We start from the raw sequence: 18454 nt of genomic DNA, 5'->3' as shown, positions 1-18454 counted from the left end.
TGAAGTTTTTATCACTGCTAAAGGTTACAGACTGACAAAGCTCTTTTCCCAAGTATACTGGCAGTGAATGAAGAAGGCATTTACTGCCAAAATTTCTGCTTATTGCTAATGTCATACCCACTGTGCTGTTGATGTCAATGATGTTAGAACTAGGCAGCTGAGATAACCATCAGTCATACAAGGTGAATAAGTTTGCACATGACCTATAGAAAAAGGTGCTTAGGTAAGCTTGAACATCTCATCCATAGCAGAAACCTCAGTGTAGCTACCACTGAAAACTGGAGAAAACTAAAGGTAAATGACCAGGTAAACAGAAGACCTGAGTGAGCGCTGACACAGAGCGGAACTGTAACCCATTCTCTTCTTGGAGCTTAGCACAGCAATAGAAACACAAGAAGAAAACCAGCTTTTATTTTAAGGTGGAAAAGTAATATAAGCCCTAGTGCTACATTAAAATATATATCCGTTGTGATAAAAAATCTTTCCAGTCTGGCAGAAAGTGTTTTACTGCCAGAATTTCATTGCCACTTTCCAACAACTGCAGTTTGGCTGTTTCAGTGGCTGTAGTATCATAGAATCATAGACATACTGAGTTGGAAGGGATCCATGGGGATCATCAAGTCCAGCTCCTGGCTCCACACAGGACCACCCAAAAATCAAACCATGTGTGATGGAGATGTTTGTCCCATCCCAGCTTTGGGCTTCCCAGTCAGGTCCCACAGAGCTGTTTGTACATCTTCTTACTGTCCCATAGTAGCACTCCCATACCTGTGGTTGAACTCACAGCGTGGGACTGCTTCACTTTCCTGTCCATTGGGTGTCCAGGCCGTGTACATTTCTTAACGCTGAGTCTCTTGTTCAGGATGTGTTTACCCACATGTGCACAAACTGTGCTGGGAACCATTTCATTGCTACTCAAAGACTTTCTGAAACATATAACTTGGTGATTGATTTTCTTCTAACTGGTATATGCAGAACTGTTGTATCTTGAATCTGAAAACTGCGTCTTTTGTTATAATTTTTAACCACTGTGGTACTAGTAATGGTAATATTGTTCAGCTAATGGCATCCTAAGCTACATACTGTTTCAATTAGCGGGTTCATTACTATCAGAGTTCATTACTTCAACTGAGCAAGGCACTCTGCTTGCAACCGTGCGTAAATTCAGTGCTTAATTATATTGTTGAAACAGTAATTAAAATGTATTGGCATGACATTGTCAATTAAAACTATATTCATAAACTTCATGAGAAAGTATGTAGCAAGCCATGCAGCAGTGGGAAGCAACAGCAGGCAAGGTACCTTGGGGAGGAACAGTCTTTGAAGTAACTCTGCCAAGTGTTTTGCAGACCAGAAGGGGTACGATTTCCATTTGCGGCACGGTGCATGGGGAATAGAGCAGAATTCTTCTGTTCAAGGCAATCGCCTGCATAATTCTTCCCACAGACTGCTGACAGCATGGCCCTGTGGCTTTCAGGCGCTGCAGCCGCTCCCCCATGTCTTCCAGCCACCGCCAGCTTTTTTCCCTGCTGCCAGGGCAGCTTCGTGAAGGGTGAAGGCATTCAGCATCGAGTGTCTTGACCACCGGCAGCTAAAAGGGGTTGCCTTGAGAGGGTGCTCCTCCTTCATTGTTCTCCAAATGCCTTGCCATGCAGCAGCAAGAGGGCTTCAGCCGTCCCCACCCCTTCAAACGTCTGCCTGGGAGTGGCACGGGCAGCAAAGCCCTGGGGGATTTGGGCCGTTCCAGCAGCCCCAGCCATGAGGGCAGTAACCAAAGAGCAGCAGCAGTAAGGACGCAGTCCCTGTGCTAGCAGCAAGGCTGTGGAAACTGCTCCTGGCATGGCAGTACTGCTCCACAGCTTGCATGAGGCAGCTGCTAGACGTCCCGCGGACAGCCTTTCCACTAAGGTTTCCTTTTCTTGTGTTTTCTTCATTAATCTCCTCATTTTGTGTGTTGTTCAGCAGGTCTGCTGCCACTGTGTGTACTCTACTTGATGTTTACAGATTGTTTCTGTTAACTGCCACAGGTTTACACCCTATGAATGGTATAACCCCCACCCGTGCAACCCAGACTCAGATGTGGTGGAAAACAATTTTACTTTACTAAATAGTTTCTGGTTTGGAGTTGGAGCTCTCATGCAGCAAGGTACACCGGTTACACTTCGTTATTGCACACGTCCCACAGTCTGCTCAAGGGCTTCTGTGCTGGTAAACTCCACCCTCTGTAATTACAACTTATACTGTAAAACCCTATCTCAGACCCCAGGTGATGTAGGAAAGGAAGAAAGCAACAAGTCTCTGGAGCTGGAAGAAGGCAGAGGAGGGGAACCTGCAGAGTCCACAAATAGGGCTGCAGCAGGAGCAAGGAGAGGAAACATCCGGGAGAGAGGCAAGCGGACAGGGCCGCATCGGAGCTGCTGGAGCTAAAATAGAAAATATTCACTAGAAGGATATGATGTTCTTTGTGCTGAAGTTGAGTCTGTTGATTTTAGAGGTTTGGCAACAGGAAAATATCTTCTCAATTGGGCTCCATCCCAGTAGAAACAGTAATAGCCTACGAAAATTATTTTCACTGCCAAACCAAAAAGATGATGCTCTTTCTTCAGAAGGATTGTTAAGTTTGTTGGCACTTGTCAAACGCTTTGTTTAAAACCAAAACCAAACATTTTTTTTATGGCTTTTCTGCAGGTATGAGTCCCATCCTTCTGTAAACGCATCCAACCCTAGAAGCATTAACTTAACACAGTCACAAGTCCCTGTTGCTGATGATTTTGGAAACAGCTGACATTATACTCAATTGACAAGGAAGGGCAGTGAAGCTCACTCCATATGCGAAGTAAAACAGATATGCGTACTAATCACATTTGGTTATGGCATGTATATTCCAAGGTTTCCAATTAAATCACTGTTCACCAAAACTGGGGTCCACTGAAAGGGATGAAAATATTTTCTGACAAACATTTCCAGTTGAATCAATGCTGAACAAAAAAACCCACCCCACGACAACAACCAAAAAGGCAATCCAGAAGAAATCCCAGATTGCTTCGGTATTAAATTCCTAAACATTTAAGTAAGGAATGTAAAACCATCTCTACACTCATCCAGGTACAGTTTATTCTTCCCTCTTTAACAGACGTGAGTAGCAGTAAAAGAACCATTAGCAGGATTTACTAGACATGGTAGAGAGTAAAGTTTGTCTTATACCTAGGATACCCTTGCTTTTATTGGTGCACCAATGCATTGACTGGTTATAGAGCTTCCTCACAGACATGTCTTTGAAGGTGGCTGCGTGAAGGAGGAGCTCTTCTGTTTTGCTTTTTTGTTTTATTGTCCTTCCAAGTGATCAGTGAAACACAGGCTGAGGTTTTACAGTATCAGGCAGGTGTGTGTACCTAACTGTGACTGCTGTGTGTGTGAAAGTGCCCCAGGATTTTGTGTTTCAATGTACTGCCTTTTTTTGGAGTTTACCATCATCCACAGCAAACTGTGGGATGCAGTGTCTGCTTGTTACCACTACCTTGGGTACATGACAGTCAGCCCCAACCAGACTCTGCTTGTCTTTCAAGAAGCCTAAAAACAAAACAAACGAGAAAAAGAAAGAAAGAAAGAAAAAACATTTGTAAGGCAACACAAATGTTTCCATGTACAAACTTGTGGTGCGTGTGACTGTAAGTGCATCATTGTTAATGTGAAGAGCTTGAACATGAAGTGAATGGTTGTGAGACTCTGCATCTACTGTTACACTCTTTCTTGTAGACAGCAGCTGCTTGCTATGCTTGATTGGAAGCCACTTGTTATTAAATTTTAAAATGTGATGATCAGACTTTCTCTTTTCTACAGAGCGTGAGCAAAGTCTGGATCAGGATTGGCTGTCATGTCTGCCATAAAAAGGCACTAGAGAGACTTCAGCAAGTATTGTCCCCGACCCTCAGTCTTGCTAGCAACATTTCTATTTAGATGTTTTTTCCACTGTTTTTCCCCCCTGAAAGTCACAGACATGTTATGCATACTCTGAAAGCATCCAAACAGGCACATTCCATCAAATTCATTCAGAGAAACCACTGCTTTCAGGAAGGCAAATTATCTGCCAGAGCCCCTCTCCAGCCAGATGATGGGCAGAGCAGCAGCACCCAGTTCAGGAGAGCGCTTGGGGTGAAGGGGGCGTGAAGCATATACTAATGCTCTTTGCTGCAGTCAGGGCCCTCAGAAAGGTGAACACTGAAATAATCATGGGACTGATCAAAAGAGATGCCAGGCCTGATTGGTTCAGCTGGGATCAGAGCGTGCTCAGCACCTCCCAGAAACAAAATCGAAGCACACTGCATAATTAATAGGCTGGGAATCTTGAGCTTAATTGAACTGAATGTATTTTGCTGCTTTTACACAAATAACATTTTGGTAGGGAAAATCACAGGAGGTTTGGCATCTCTCGCCACAGATTCAACATACAGGGCTTCTCCGCCTACCCACTTGTGCTGCCATATGGCTGCACATGGTGGCAGATTTCGTGGTTGCTTATTAGGATCTCTGCAAGGTAGCTGGCTATTATGCATTATGTGTCTGTATACATTGGACCTAGGTGTTGCATCAGGGCCCAAGTGTAGAATTTGCATGTGAGTAGCTGCATAAGCTTTAAAAAAATTAAACCTTCAGGATAACCTGGATCAGCTCTCCTAGAAGCCAGCCTTTGCAGGTCAACCCCTGCTTATAAGTAAACACACACTTTTCCTGAAAGCAGCAATGCAAAAAGAAAAAGATTTCATGGTTTAAAAAAAAAAAAAAAAAAAAGACATTTCATGGTTAAAAAAAAAAAAAAAAAAAGACATCTGAAAAACAAGGAAAGTACACAAACATAAACCCAGACAGTGCTACAGCTTTTGAAATGGGTAGATTTGGCCTCAAATTTTAAGTGGAGCTTTTGCTTTTAGAATGCTGGCCTAATTTGAAATCCGTGCAGCACCAGGGCTGCACAGGCAGAGCATCTGCTCTTGCAGTTTGGCAATTCTGTCAGCCTACTGAAACCCTAGGGCTATGCTCAGCATTGACCTTTAAGAGACATGTCTACTTGTTTACAAAGCTGAGTTAAATCTGTTTGCTAGCTGTTTGGAAAGTTGTTACGCTTTCAGTCTTTGCCCCAGAAGTCACATTCAGAGTTTCAGCAAAGTCTGAAAATATTCTCTGTAACCTGCTTAAATTTCTTACAGAAATCATCTATTAGTTGTAGAGAGATAACATATTATCAACATGTTTTTCCAGTAGTAGAAGTGTTTGTTACGTCAAACACTGGAGTAATTTTTTAAGTCCATCCTTCATCAACAAAATAATTATGCCAATGCTTAACTTTGAAGTCAAAAGTATTCATGTGGATGTCTAAGTGAACTATATCCCAAATCCCACCATAACAAGCTAAGTTCAGTGGAGAGACCTCTAGAGAAAAAAAAAAGCAAAAAAAAAAAGCATAAAGCTTACACAAGAATGTTTGGAAATCTGAGTACCTACGTTGCTTACATTTGGTTTGAGCTGCTACGAAGCCATTTAAGTGCACATAACACCCAATCTGGGAACATGCTCTTCTGTGAGATTTTTATGACTATGGCAGATCACTTTGGTAGTTGTTGGTGTGACATGCAGGCAGATCTGCTAAAACCTTTTCAGCCATAATTAGTGTTAAATACAGTGTCCAAAACTTTGCATTGCCCCGTACATCCAAAGGGTAGTTCCATTCACCCTCTGAATTTTAAAACGTAAATCACATGTTTGTAGCAAGATGTGTTCTGCATTTTGAGCTCAGGTTCACACAGGCTTATAAATTCACTGGAACCATATTGATTGCCCTGTTTCTATTTAGGTATGTGGATAGGAGGAACACCAGACATCTGTCTCTTGTAAGGCATTTTACCTAGACAGCTTATAAGTAGAACAGGTTTCTGCTAAAGAGCTCGGGTTGAAAATATCAATTGCAGTATTCTGGCAAAGAGGAATTCAGGAAGCAGGTAAAAAATACTAATACAACTTGTTAGGGATGTAAGAGGTTAATGACCCATTGCACATTAGCTCACATTAGAGGTAATGGGGTTTAGACCCAAGGATAATTCCATTTGTCGTGTATCATGGCATACATCCCCTTCACAGTGTGTTATCATTATAAATGTTAGATGTGCATCTGTGAGATTACTGTTTAAATCATTTTATTGTATTATGGCTCATAAAAGCATTCTGTGCCTAAAAATAGTCTTTCGTATCAGGAAAGGTATCTCTAAGCATCATTTTAATATGATTGTTTTGATAATATTGTAACAGGATCAGAGCTGATGCCCAAAGCTCTTTCCACCAGAATAGTTGGAGGAATATGGTGGTTTTTCACCTTAATCATAATCTCATCTTATACTGCCAACCTGGCTGCCTTCCTGACAGTAGAGAGGATGGAATCCCCCATCGATTCAGCTGACGATCTGGCAAAACAAACCAAGATAGAGTATGGGGCTGTTAGAGATGGATCCACAATGACCTTCTTCAAGGTAAGATGACATCAGCCATCTCTGAGTGGTCAGACCAACTTGTGGCCGATTAGTGGCCTTTGCTGTGAGGGGTAGACCTATGCCTTTGATGGGAGAATCTGAAGGGAACCAGGGCACGGTCCTGGGGATGTTATCCCCTGGGTTGTTTGTCAAGGCAGGACCTCAGCTTCTTACAAGCACTTGGCTAAGATCGATTCCAACGGTCACATATGCACTGGAAAAATACTGCAGGTAGTCAAAATGCAAGCTGGTTTTTCCCTTTCTTAAAATGGTTCATGGTCAACATGTATAATATTAATATACAGGCCACCTATGCACATAAACACATCATAAGTAAAAGGTCATTTTCTGTGGCTAATTGCTTTAAAGATAAATGTTTTTTTTTTCTCATTATTAGTATTAATTACATACAAAATGGGTTAATCTCATAAAATGTCAACGTAAAAGCCAACAAGCTATAAATATAGGATATATGCACAAAAATCCTGTGACAATTAGAATTAATTAGCAGCTTTATGGGTAGTCTCAGCAGGGAAGTTAAACACTGAATGAATTGGTATCATGCTTTTCACTGTAACATCTGAGATTGATGTTTATAGACAGTCAAATATGTGGTGCCTTTGAGAATGAGACACCCCAGTAAGAAGCATGTGGGACAAAATAACACTTGTGTCTGCATGAGAAGCCTCAACCCCTGAGCTGAGAGCCCTCTCCCCTGGTGCTCCAGTCTGCATCTCCCTGCCCTGCTTTAACTGCAACCCCTCATGTTCCCACCTGAGGCAAAGTGAGTATTTCCACACACACAAAAGGGATCTTGGCTACAGTATTTGGGTCATCTCTCAAAACTAGCAGTGTTCACCGAGGTCGTTTCAATTATGTAGTAGAGCTGATGGTAGGCTATCCCTGACGGAGCTGTCAGGGGTGAACTCCTCCTGTAATGGCTCTCCGTGCTGAGCAGAAATGTTCTGTGCTGAAAGAAGGGCACAAAATACAGTACTTTTCAGAGCCTCATTACAGTCAGTTCTTGAAAGGATGGGCTGACATTTCTGTTAAGATATGCTGGGAAACCCATCTTGAGATATTCCTGGAAAATACATAAGGCAAGAACAGGACCCCAGTAAAGAATGCAAGGCAGCAGGAAGCAGCCTGTGGAGTGCTCTGGGCCATTCCCTTGGTCTAAGAGCTCCTCACTGCCTAAAGACACACAACATCATTGCTATTCTGAAGTCAGATTCAGCACCAAAGACAGAAATCTTCAAAACCTGTTGCTTCCATGATCTTTCAGTGGAAATAATTTGTAATTTCATTACAAGAAGTTCAAAACAAATTTCTAGAGCTTTTTCCAACACTCTTGTGTTTTGTTTTGTTTTGTTTCACAATTAATCCTTATGAGTAATATATGTAGGCTTAAAAGAATGCAAACCCCTTAAATTTAATAACAATAACATTTCAGACAAGGTGATTAAATATTTATAGGCAATACATGCTAGTTTATTTGTGCCTGAAATATGTGTGTACACAAACACAAGTGAAAGGACGCTATTTTTTTTTTACAGAATAGAGATGGATAAGCTGGCAAAGTGAAGGTGACATAGTGAAAGATGCATGGAAAATACAGTTTAACACACTTGTAAACCGGTGACACACTTGTGAACATACAATGATATATAAAAATGTTGTTATTTTTATTACAGAAGCCTTTCAAGACCCTCACAATATTATGATTTCCTTACACTGGCCAAAACTTCAAAAATATCACAGTGTGGGCCTTTGAACAATAAATACTATGGATACTTATGTATGCAAAAGGAAGACTGTGCCCTGTGAGGGCATGACTTTGCCTCCTTTGTCCTGTAAAATAATGCACATACTTCTGGAGCTAAGCAAGCACACACACACAGCAGCGAGAGACCTGGGAAGATGTAAAACCCAATATTCAGAATGAGGAAATGGCAGGAGTAAGGGTTTCTGTGGGAAAGGGAAGGGGAAAGGGAGAGGGAAAGGGAAAGGGAGAGGGAAAGGGAGAGGGAGCAGCACTGCCGCCAGGTTAATGGCAGCAAAGATGTCCCATAGAAGTGGAGTGCTTCCTATATTCCAGGATTTGACTCATCCCTGAGCTTTACCTAGTACTTAAGGCATGTAATGAGAAACAACAGACCCCTTCAGAACAACGCTTTTTTTAAAGCAAAACCATTACACGCTGTCAGCACCTCACCACAGAGGGGAGAGAAAGGACACAGTGCCTGACATGTAGTACATGATCAGATGGGGCTGATTTTCAAGTCTGCACATGACACACACAGAAAAGGGATTTCTGAAAGCATCAAGTGATCCAGGCACAAAGTAAACTCTGAAGAACTTTGGTCTAAGATTTTCTGCTTGAAGTGGCAGAGGCAAGCCCCTGCAACGTGACTTCATGCAAGGTGTTTACTGGATGGGATGCAGGTTAGCAATCATGTGAGAAAAGCAAAGTATTTCCATGGCTTTTTTGAAAACTCTGCTTGTGTTTATACAAACTCGCATGGCTCTTTTTATTTAGTCTTGCTTATAATGCCAATACAAACAGTTGTGGTTTTCCACTAATTCTAAATGCCTTACACTAGTATCCCTGTTGTGAATAGTCTCCCTAGACAACATCTTACTAGAGAGGCAATAGTTTCAAGAAAGTTGCTGCAGTGGCTATGCCTTCTAACCAGGTAGTAGTAGGAATGAAAACAAAACCAACTGAAATTACTTCTGGAAGACAAGAGTCCTGGCTTTGAAGGAGCCCTGGGGTCAGCTTCCTCCCTGTACGCAAATCCTGGAGCCACTGGTCTGACAAACCTGACCATAGCAGAGGAAAATACCCTGAAAACAGGGCATGGAGAGCTAAGGAGCACCCCAGAGAGGTGATGGGGCTCCAGGCAGACAAAGCAGTGAGAGCTCAGGTGGCATTCACCACGTGTGAATGTCCAAATTTAGGCAAAATCTAAATGGAGGCAAGATGTTTCACGCCTGCAAATCACGACAAGAACATATTTCTCCAGAGTGCTGTCCTGCTCTGTTTCCAATACGTCTATGTATCTTCCATTGCTTTCTTGCCCTTCTGTGATAATAGATCTTAATCTCACATTGCAAGTCTTGCCAGCTCCTACCTGCTGATGTGCAGACATGTTTCCACTGAAATCAATGAGAATCCAAAGGCCAGAGTACAGCATATTATATGTCCTGAAAAAAAAAAAGCAAGTCAGTAAGTTGAGAAGCTGAGATCTTTCTTTCAAACTCATCTGAATAAGGAATACATCTTTCCAGTAAATTCAATATTGGATTCAATCTACTGCATAAATGTATCATCAATTTCAAAAAGTGTTCCCAGCTAAGCAGTACAAATGGCTTCTTCTTGTAAAGGGCCACTTAACTATATTCAAAGTTTAGTGGTATCCAGTGGCTTAACAAACTTGGGTGAAATTTAGGTGAAATTCACAGGTATTGAATTCAGAGGAAAAGCGAGTTAACATTTAAAGCTCAGAGAACCAGAAAATCAGCTTCTCACAGGAATCCCCCAGACACCTGTCTGTAATGAGCACTTAGGGTCTCCACATTGTGAGCCTAAAATCAGCTCTGATGGCTACAAACCAGAGATAGGGCCCATGAAGGAGGGGAGAATATGCTGCCCTAGCACTGGGAGAGTGTAAGTGTGTAGGGGCTTGTATGTACATCTCAAAGTTGTTTTGTGGGTGGCTGGCTCATGCTAGGTTGTGGCACAGTGTAGTTCAGCAATGGTTGACTGTGCCATCTTGAGACAAACAGTGTCTGATGGTCCAACTGCCCGTAGGCCTAACATGGTATTTCATCCAAAAGTGGCATTGTGTGCTCAGAGGTTTTGGACAGCGTACAGGGGAAGAGGGAGGCTTAATTGTGTCAGCACTAGCTTGAAGGTTTTTGGGTTGTAGATAGCACATCTTGAGGGCAGCAGGCACAGTGCCCCTGAGAAGTCCCTAAGCAGGTTCAGTTTGTCTTTCCATCCCCTTCAACAGTCCTTCCCTGCAGGGTGCTCCCACAGCACAGGGAGAGGAGTGGGGAAAGGGATGCACAGCACTGCGTGGAGGTGGCTGGTGCTGCTGGCCTCCCTCTTCCCTCTCCAGCTGGGTATTGACACAGGCCACATGTACGCTCCTACTGAGGCCAGTGGCAAAAATCCTCCTAAACTTCAGTGGGAAAAGGATTAGGTCCTTAAGGCTGATTGCAGTGGGAAGCTGAAAGCAGAAGTTTACTCAGAAGTCACTTTGGGTTTGTTTCTCAGGCTTTATCCTTGAAGTACATGATTTCTAGGCAAATGATATCAATACAAAAGAGCCAGTACTTTATTAATCATCAGGCTTTTGGAACAGTGCATTTGCCCTGACAGGCAGAAACACTGCTTCTGAGTGCAACAGTATCCAGCTGCACTAATTTAGCTGGGCTCTGTGTAGTCATTTGCTGTAATCCATGTAACAGCATTAGCCCAAAAAACTTCAAAGCACTTCATAGTTGTGCCAGTAATGAAGTTCCTGGCACTGCAAAGGAAGTGCAAAAAAAAAAAAAAAGAGATTTCTCAGCATAAAACACAGCAAGAGAAAAAGGCTGCAGGAAGGAAAACCATTCTACAAATTCCCTTTCATTCAAGATATGCTATTGGCATCATTCACAACAAAAGGCAGAGGAAAATTTTACAAGTGTAATTTGGGTGCTGGTATGATTCTATGTCCTCGTTTTCCCTCCTTAGAAATCCAAGATATCCACATATGAGAAGATGTGGGCGTTCATGAGCAGCAGGCAGCAGACAGCGCTGGTGAAGAACAACGACGAGGGAATCCAGCGTGTGCTCACAACAGACTACGCGCTGCTGATGGAGTCAACCAGCATCGAGTACGTGACCCAGAGAAACTGCAACCTCACCCAGATTGGGGGGCTTATTGACTCGAAAGGCTACGGCGTGGGAACCCCTATTGGTAAGATGCTTTCCAGCACAGGTGCTGTGGAACACACCCAGCAATGTCCTATTCAAATGCATTGATGGCCATCTGAACGATGCCCTAGTACCTTAGAAAATTTTCTCATCAAAAGAGGCCCCAGGAGCTTCCTTTAAGGCAAAAGACCTCCTCTTGCCTCCACTTGTCTGCAAGCAGACTCTGCAGGCAGGAGAGAACATAGCAGTGCAGGCTACATCTGCAGAGCAAAGTTAAGTAGCCTGCTTGCCTTATGGAGCATCCCACGTGTAACAAACAGGGTGTTCCTGTGCTGCTCGAGGTCCAAGTTGTTCTACCGAATTTCATCTTACTTTGAGGAGTCAGGTAGTGTCTCTGGGAAAATGGTAGTGGGCAGAATAAATGTTATATCCAACATATGCATCTGCAAGAAAGCTACATGATGGGAGACTGAGTTCTGTTCCATTTTGTGAATCAATGTATGAGTGCAATGAAAAGCAATTGAAAAGTTCTGCATCTGCATCAGGGACTTCAGTGTTTCAAACTAAGCAGAGATTCTCAGTCTCTGGGAACTCTTTCCAGCAGACCTTTTCTAGCATATCCAGTGTCCTTTTCAAGAATTTTCCAACTGTAGAGAATTAGAAAGTGTCAGGTTTGTGTTTTGTTTTGTTTGTTTTGTTTTGTTTTTAGATTGTTTTGTATTGTTTTATTTTACTCTAGGTTCTTGTGAATAATTGGTACTATGCAGACGGATCTTTTTCTAGTATGATAAACCTCTCCATACTGCTCATATATACATTTACCATGCCACACTCTGCTAATAGCTATGCAATTCTATTGGCTTCGGGAGAATTTACTATGTTATACAGGTATAACAGGTGAAGTATTTGGTCCATCAGTTGCTTGGCAGATCAGATATAAATAAGAGAGGAAAAACACTGCACTTTGAAATGTGGTTCCTTATGCTGCTGGGCACCTCAGATTATCATACAGATAATATTCTAAGTATATTCTTCCACGCTTTCTGTGTGAGAACAGCCTTTCTCCCTGAAGAAAATAGTACAAAAGCTAAAATATCCCCAAATAAAGACAAATGCATGGCAAGAGTTTCATTGCAGATATAAAGCTGCCACACTTTAAACCAAGAATAATGACAGAATAATTGGAACAGATGGTAATCCTAAGAGAGAGTGCATCCATTGGAAATACAGCTGTGAAATATATTTATAAGATGTTTCTTGTATGATAAATGTGCCTTGATTTTTTTTTTCTTAAGGAAAACCAGCAAAAAATCAGGGCAATAGATACCTCCAAGCACTTTGGAATAATGCAGTATCATCAGGCATTTTAAAATTTTAAAAAGTTAATTTCATAGACAAATGAAGCTGTGGAGACCTTTCTACTATTCACATAGACCCCAAAGCCTCTGTTATTCTCCCATAGCATGAAGCTGTATGGAAAACAAGACTTGTCTGTGATCCTTAACACCAAAGTTTCAGCAAGTCTGAGTCTGCATTCGTTCCTTCAGGAGAATATGCAACCACGTGGCTATAGTTTGCAGCAGCCAAAGTATGCCTTACACTCCAAAATTTCCAGTGAATGAGCTGAATACCACCAACACTTGGTTCCCAAGGAAACAATTCATCTATGAATCCACAGGGAATTTCACCTTATTTATCAGAGCAACCTCTGCAAGTGAAAAAAAAATAATACAGATATATTCTGTCTTCCTTCTCCATTTTGCTGAGGTAGGATGATCAAGATTCAGCTGTATCAACAAACATCTCCATTTATGTTTGTTACTGAGCACATGGGTCACAGGGAGGAGGGTTTTCTTTAGGTCCTTGGCAAAGAACATTACTGATGAAAAATCTGCAGCGATGGTTGATGGTGAGCCTGGAAGCACGGCTGTAACAGAGGCACCTCTAAGCAAAAGCTGTGCAAAATGTCACCCTGGGAGGAAGCCGGATGAAGAAAGCAATGCTGTTATAGGTATCAGGACAGGTATTACTTCCAGCATCACTCCAAGTGCTGATGCAAGTAATTCTGACATGAAAGCTATTACTAGTTACTTGGGAGCCTGCTAAGAAAGTAGATGGATGTATTTCTTGGCCCGAGAGGTAGGTTTTTAATAGCTCAGTGGCCATAAATGATGTGCTGAATATTCAAAGAGGTGTTGAGATGGATTTGTGTGCAGTTTTAGTGCTCACTGATAAAACACCACCAATCCAGCACTTCAGGCACACTTGACAAACTTTAAAAGCACGCATAGAAATATAGATGTACCTGTTACCCTCAGGATGAATTGTGATAGTCCTGCTGGCAACAAAAACATCACAAGGAAGAATGAACATCCCCACAAATCCTGTGCCGTGACTCAGGATGCTTCACTTTGCCTAACAGCTCTGTCCTTTCAGTCGAGGGAAAATAGATGAGTCCTACAATATAACAAACTCCAGCCGTCAGGGCAACAAACCACTCCTAAGGTAGAAACAATTCTGCTTTTCCTTCTGGGAGGCATTCCTGTTTTCAGTGGTAATAATTCACTTCTCTGTGTTAAAGACATTTTTGAAGGTGTTTCTGTTTCTTTTTCTGTTGTGCTTATTTTTGGTTCTTTAATAGCATGCATAGAAGTCATCCATTCTTACAGCCAGTATAATTTCCTTTCAAAGCTGGCTACCCAAAGCAGTGGCTGCTGAGTGCTGGCTTCCCAGATGGACTTTGTATAATCTGACACATGTCTCTTGGCATCTGTGGTCACAGCATGTCCTATTGTTGGCAGTAGGATACACTGAAAAATAGCTGAGTGTTGGCGCAACAACTGAGGAGCTGCCATGTTTTTCACACTGACTCTCCTCAGATAATGCTGCGGGCTAGAGGAAATGGAAAGAGAGACAGAGACTTGCATTCATGGTACAATTATTGTTAATAGTGTCCTGCACAACAGTGTAGGAAAGGTGAAGCTGAGGCCAAATTTCCAAGGCTATTTAGATGCATGAAGACACAAAAGTGGTGCCTCGTGAGATTTTCCACACTTTCCACAAATGTCCACATCTACATGCACCCTGCTACCACTGAAACCCTGGCAAGCCTTCTGCCTTAAAGTTTGTTTATCTTGATCAGATCAAGAATTGCAATGGCTTTAATATGCACCTAAATTTGACTGCCTGTGAAATTGCAGCTACAAGGAATAGTCTCATTAATGTGCTAAAGGAGAGGAAAGGGTGGATGGCAGTTAGGTACATGGATGAGAGATTGGCCACATTGCCTGTATTTCAGCCCAGACACTAAAACATTCCAATTTCAGTGAATACAGCATGGCAGGGGTTGGGTGCATGTGTGTGTATATATGTGTATATATATATATATATATTTAGAACCAAACTGCCTTTCTTGTAACCCTCTCCTGCTTGCTGTCATAATATCCTTGCCCCGTAAACAAAAGTCTTCCTCACAATGCGAAAACCAACTTTTGCTTATCTATTATAATTAATAAAGGATTGCTGCTATTGTTGTTGATAACTTCAGCTACTGGCAGCACGGAAAAAGTTAATTGGTAGCAATTTCCCCTTAACTACGCTCTGCTGCAAAAGCAGGTTGAAGGGAAAATCTCTCCCTTTTTCCCCCTTTGGGGCTACAGACTTGTGCATCTGAAAGAGCTTCTGGCTGAAATGAATCACAGGCAACAGAGATTTCAGAAGCTGGACAGCCAGAACAGTGCATGAGAAGCAAACCTAAACAGATTGAACTACCCAATGTGACCCTGCCATTTGCCAGATACTGTACAGAGCCATTAATGCTGTTGAGCCTGAAGATGCGTCATTTAGCAAGCTGTTGGCCTGAAAATAAAAAGCATTAAATAGTTGCTATTTTCAGCTTTCAATGCCAATATTGTTGCAAGTCACAGAAATAAAAGACCGGGCCAGCTTGTGTTCTTATAAGCTGAAGTGGAGTTGTGGGCGTATGCAGGTATAAATGAGAAGAGAATATATGTGACTGGTTGTGTGTTTTCTTAGACAGCTACTCATTGTACATGCAGTAGGAAAAATAAACAGATGTTGAGGTAAATAGAAGAGATACAAAGTGGAAGGTCTCAAAGGATGCTCAAAGCAATATTCAAACATGATATAGAGGGATTATTTAGCAAGAAAACCCACTGCCAAGGCTTGAATAAACCTCAGCAGGAGACCCTAGAAATTATCATGAATTCCCAAACAAACAACCACACCAAAGGAGCCTTCTGTTTTCCAGTCCCTGGGGCAGATACCAACACATAGTTCTCTTTCCCCTTCCAGCTGAAGAGAAACCAAGACCTTCTAGCTGGAATAATCGGTCTTGTGATAAGGAAGCTGTTTTGCTGCAGATAGATAGCAGCAACATGCTTCCTCCCTGCCTTCCTCCCCTTGCTGCAACCAGCACTGATGGGTCTTGCTCTTACCTTGCAGGGTCTCCTTACAGGGACAAGATCACCATTGCCATCCTCCAGCTCCAGGAGGAGGGGAAGCTCCACATGATGAAAGAAAAATGGTGGCGAGGCAATGGCTGCCCCGAGGAGGACAGCAAAGAAGCCAGTGCTCTCGGGGTGGAGAATATTGGGGGCATCTTCATAGTGCTCGCTGCAGGGCTTGTTCTTTCAGTGTTCGTAGCCATTGGTGAATTTATATATAAATCAAGGAAAAACAGTGATATTGAGCAGGTGAGTCATCCTTTTCCAGTTCGCTTATGTTTCTGGGAGGCTGAGGTTTGCAGATGTGGAGGTGACTGCATTATGAGTCTCTTTGCGGGAGTGCAGTTCTTGTATTGCTGAACTCTCACCATGTGTTTCTAGCACTAAAGACAAATAATTTATTAATAAGAATAGGGAAGTACCTCATCCATAGTCCAATTAATGCTGCTTAGTATGGCAATGTAGAACAAGAGCAATTAATTTATCAAGCAGTTTCTGCATGATCTTTAAGATTTCAAGTATAAATTACCTTGGAAAGGAATAAAATGCAAGTGGATTTTTTTATTTATTTTATGTTATTTTTTTATTTTTTAGCATTAGCATCAGCCCTTTGAGTAACAACAGGAATGTACTTCCAAATCCCCAGTGTAATTTTTCTCTTGCTCTAGAAAGCATTTCTTTCACAGCCAGAGGTTTACACACTCTGTGCATACACTTCAGAGCAGGGAAACCTGCTGAAAGGTGATGGATGCCACAGCAAGGTAAGATTATGGAGCGAAAGAAATTCTGGATATAGCTCCACTGAAGTGTAACAAGCAATTTGAAAGGTCAGAGGGAAAACAAAGAAAGTGTTGTGTATAAATTGTGCTTTGAATATTACAGCAGTTTGGGAAACAGAATCAATCATTCAGAATCAATCAACAGAATACAATCATAATATGTAAACACCCATTTTCTGAGCCGCCAAACACTGTAAAAGAAACAAGACATGGGCAGTCACTCACAGTCTATTCTGCTAACCCTTTCCCTCTGGCTGCCTTCCCCAGTCCTGGTATGCTGCTGGCCATGTCCTAGACCCTATTTTAGTCCTGTTTGGCTCAACTGCTAAAGACGTTAATATCCTATTCATTTCAACTCGACATATCATAGGGATGAGGGTCACATTGCACTGCAGGCTTGGTGGCCCCTGTGGCAGTCACCAAGAGGTGGGTTCATATCCCCTAACTTCAGGTTTCTAGATATCAGTCATCTACTTCTAAATGAGTTGTTTAAGCTCAGTTTCCACTCAGATGGGAAAGGCATGACCTTTTCAGTGGGCAGTTCATCCTCTCCATCCAAGGTGTAGTCCTACAAGGATGATAATATAAAAGCCAGAAATGTCTGTCAAGAAAAGTAACCTTAACGAAGGCAGCAGGGATGAGAAGGAGAACACTTTGAACTCAGTCTCAGAGATGTGATTTACATTGTTTTGATGCTGGGCCATGAGAGGGATTGACACCGGAGTCACAGCAAGCAGCCAGGGCTGAGGGCCTTGAGAGGACAGTGCCTCACTTGCAGACATCAGGTTCTGGGTGGAATGAAGCACTGTACAGCCGTGCCGCTATCTCCTTGCTGCCGCTATGGGGTCACACAAAGCTAAGTTTACATGCCTGCTGTTCAGACAGCTGGAAAGAAGTGAGCTGAATCCTATCAGGCATCTTCACTTTCCAACTGACACAGACTGAGGGTCCTTGGGACCTAATGCCAGTGTCAGTGGACTTGGTCTTCACAGTATGCTGCAGAAGAAGGAAGCTCCTGGCTGTGCAGACATCTCTGTGTGCACCTGAGTAAGCCCTCGCCAAAGGCAATGGCACCATATAATGAACAGCAGAAGCAGCACATGGGGCAATTCTTCAGGCCTTAGTAATCAAGGTGTTCCTGTTTTGAAGTAAATCAGATAGAAATGATGAATGCTTTTTGCACGTATTGTAGCTTTCTGATTAACACATTAGCTCTATAGAACAGTTTTACCACAAAATGTGTAAAGAATATATTGAGATCTTGGTTTGATTCAAGACTACGGAGCTTTTTTATTATTCAAATAAGTTTTGGAGAACTATTGCAGTTAAAATGTTTAGTATAAGTATTAATATAGTGCAGAATACTTTAGAAAATCTTGAGGAGTCTGGAAAAGGCAATGTATACCTGAAGTCATAATTAAAATAGACCTAAAGCTTTACATCATGCTGGACTGTTAATTTAATTAGCAATTTTTTGGGTGAATAAAAAAATGTTCATGGATACATGAGTACATGTACAGTTTCTGTATACGGTGGAACTCTACTACTGTTTCACAGCAATGTGTCACTGATTACAATAACAAAAAACTTTAAGTGAGTTAACATGACAACATCATATGACTTTCACAGATTTATCCTGGGGAACAGGAGGAGAATACTGTGAATTTCAGTGTTACTTTTTGATTTCTCTCACTTTGTCTTATTTTTATTCTGGTGATATAAGAAGCTTATATGGAAAATGCTATACAGTGTATGTTATCACTA

General features: G+C 42.0%; 1 protein-coding gene across 1 annotated transcript in view; it reads left to right on the top strand.

The window, feature by feature from the left end:
• GRIK1 (glutamate ionotropic receptor kainate type subunit 1) overlaps positions 1-18454 on the top strand; it is a 161757-nt gene that overhangs the window by 133733 nt on the left and 9570 nt on the right. Inside the window, exons 13-16 of the mRNA XM_035546079.1 lie at positions 2028-2146; positions 6301-6518; positions 11263-11488; positions 15910-16160. Coding sequence (XP_035401972.1) covers positions 2028-2146; positions 6301-6518; positions 11263-11488; positions 15910-16160 — 814 coding nt within the window. The remainder of the gene's footprint in view (positions 1-2027; positions 2147-6300; positions 6519-11262; positions 11489-15909; positions 16161-18454) is intronic.

This window comes from Cygnus atratus, chromosome 1, assembly GCF_013377495.2.
Source record: "Cygnus atratus isolate AKBS03 ecotype Queensland, Australia chromosome 1, CAtr_DNAZoo_HiC_assembly, whole genome shotgun sequence".
Classification (NCBI taxonomy): domain Eukaryota; kingdom Metazoa; phylum Chordata; class Aves; order Anseriformes; family Anatidae; genus Cygnus; species Cygnus atratus.
Note: the sequence above shows the minus strand (reverse complement) of the source record. Positions and strands in the feature narration are given on the sequence as shown.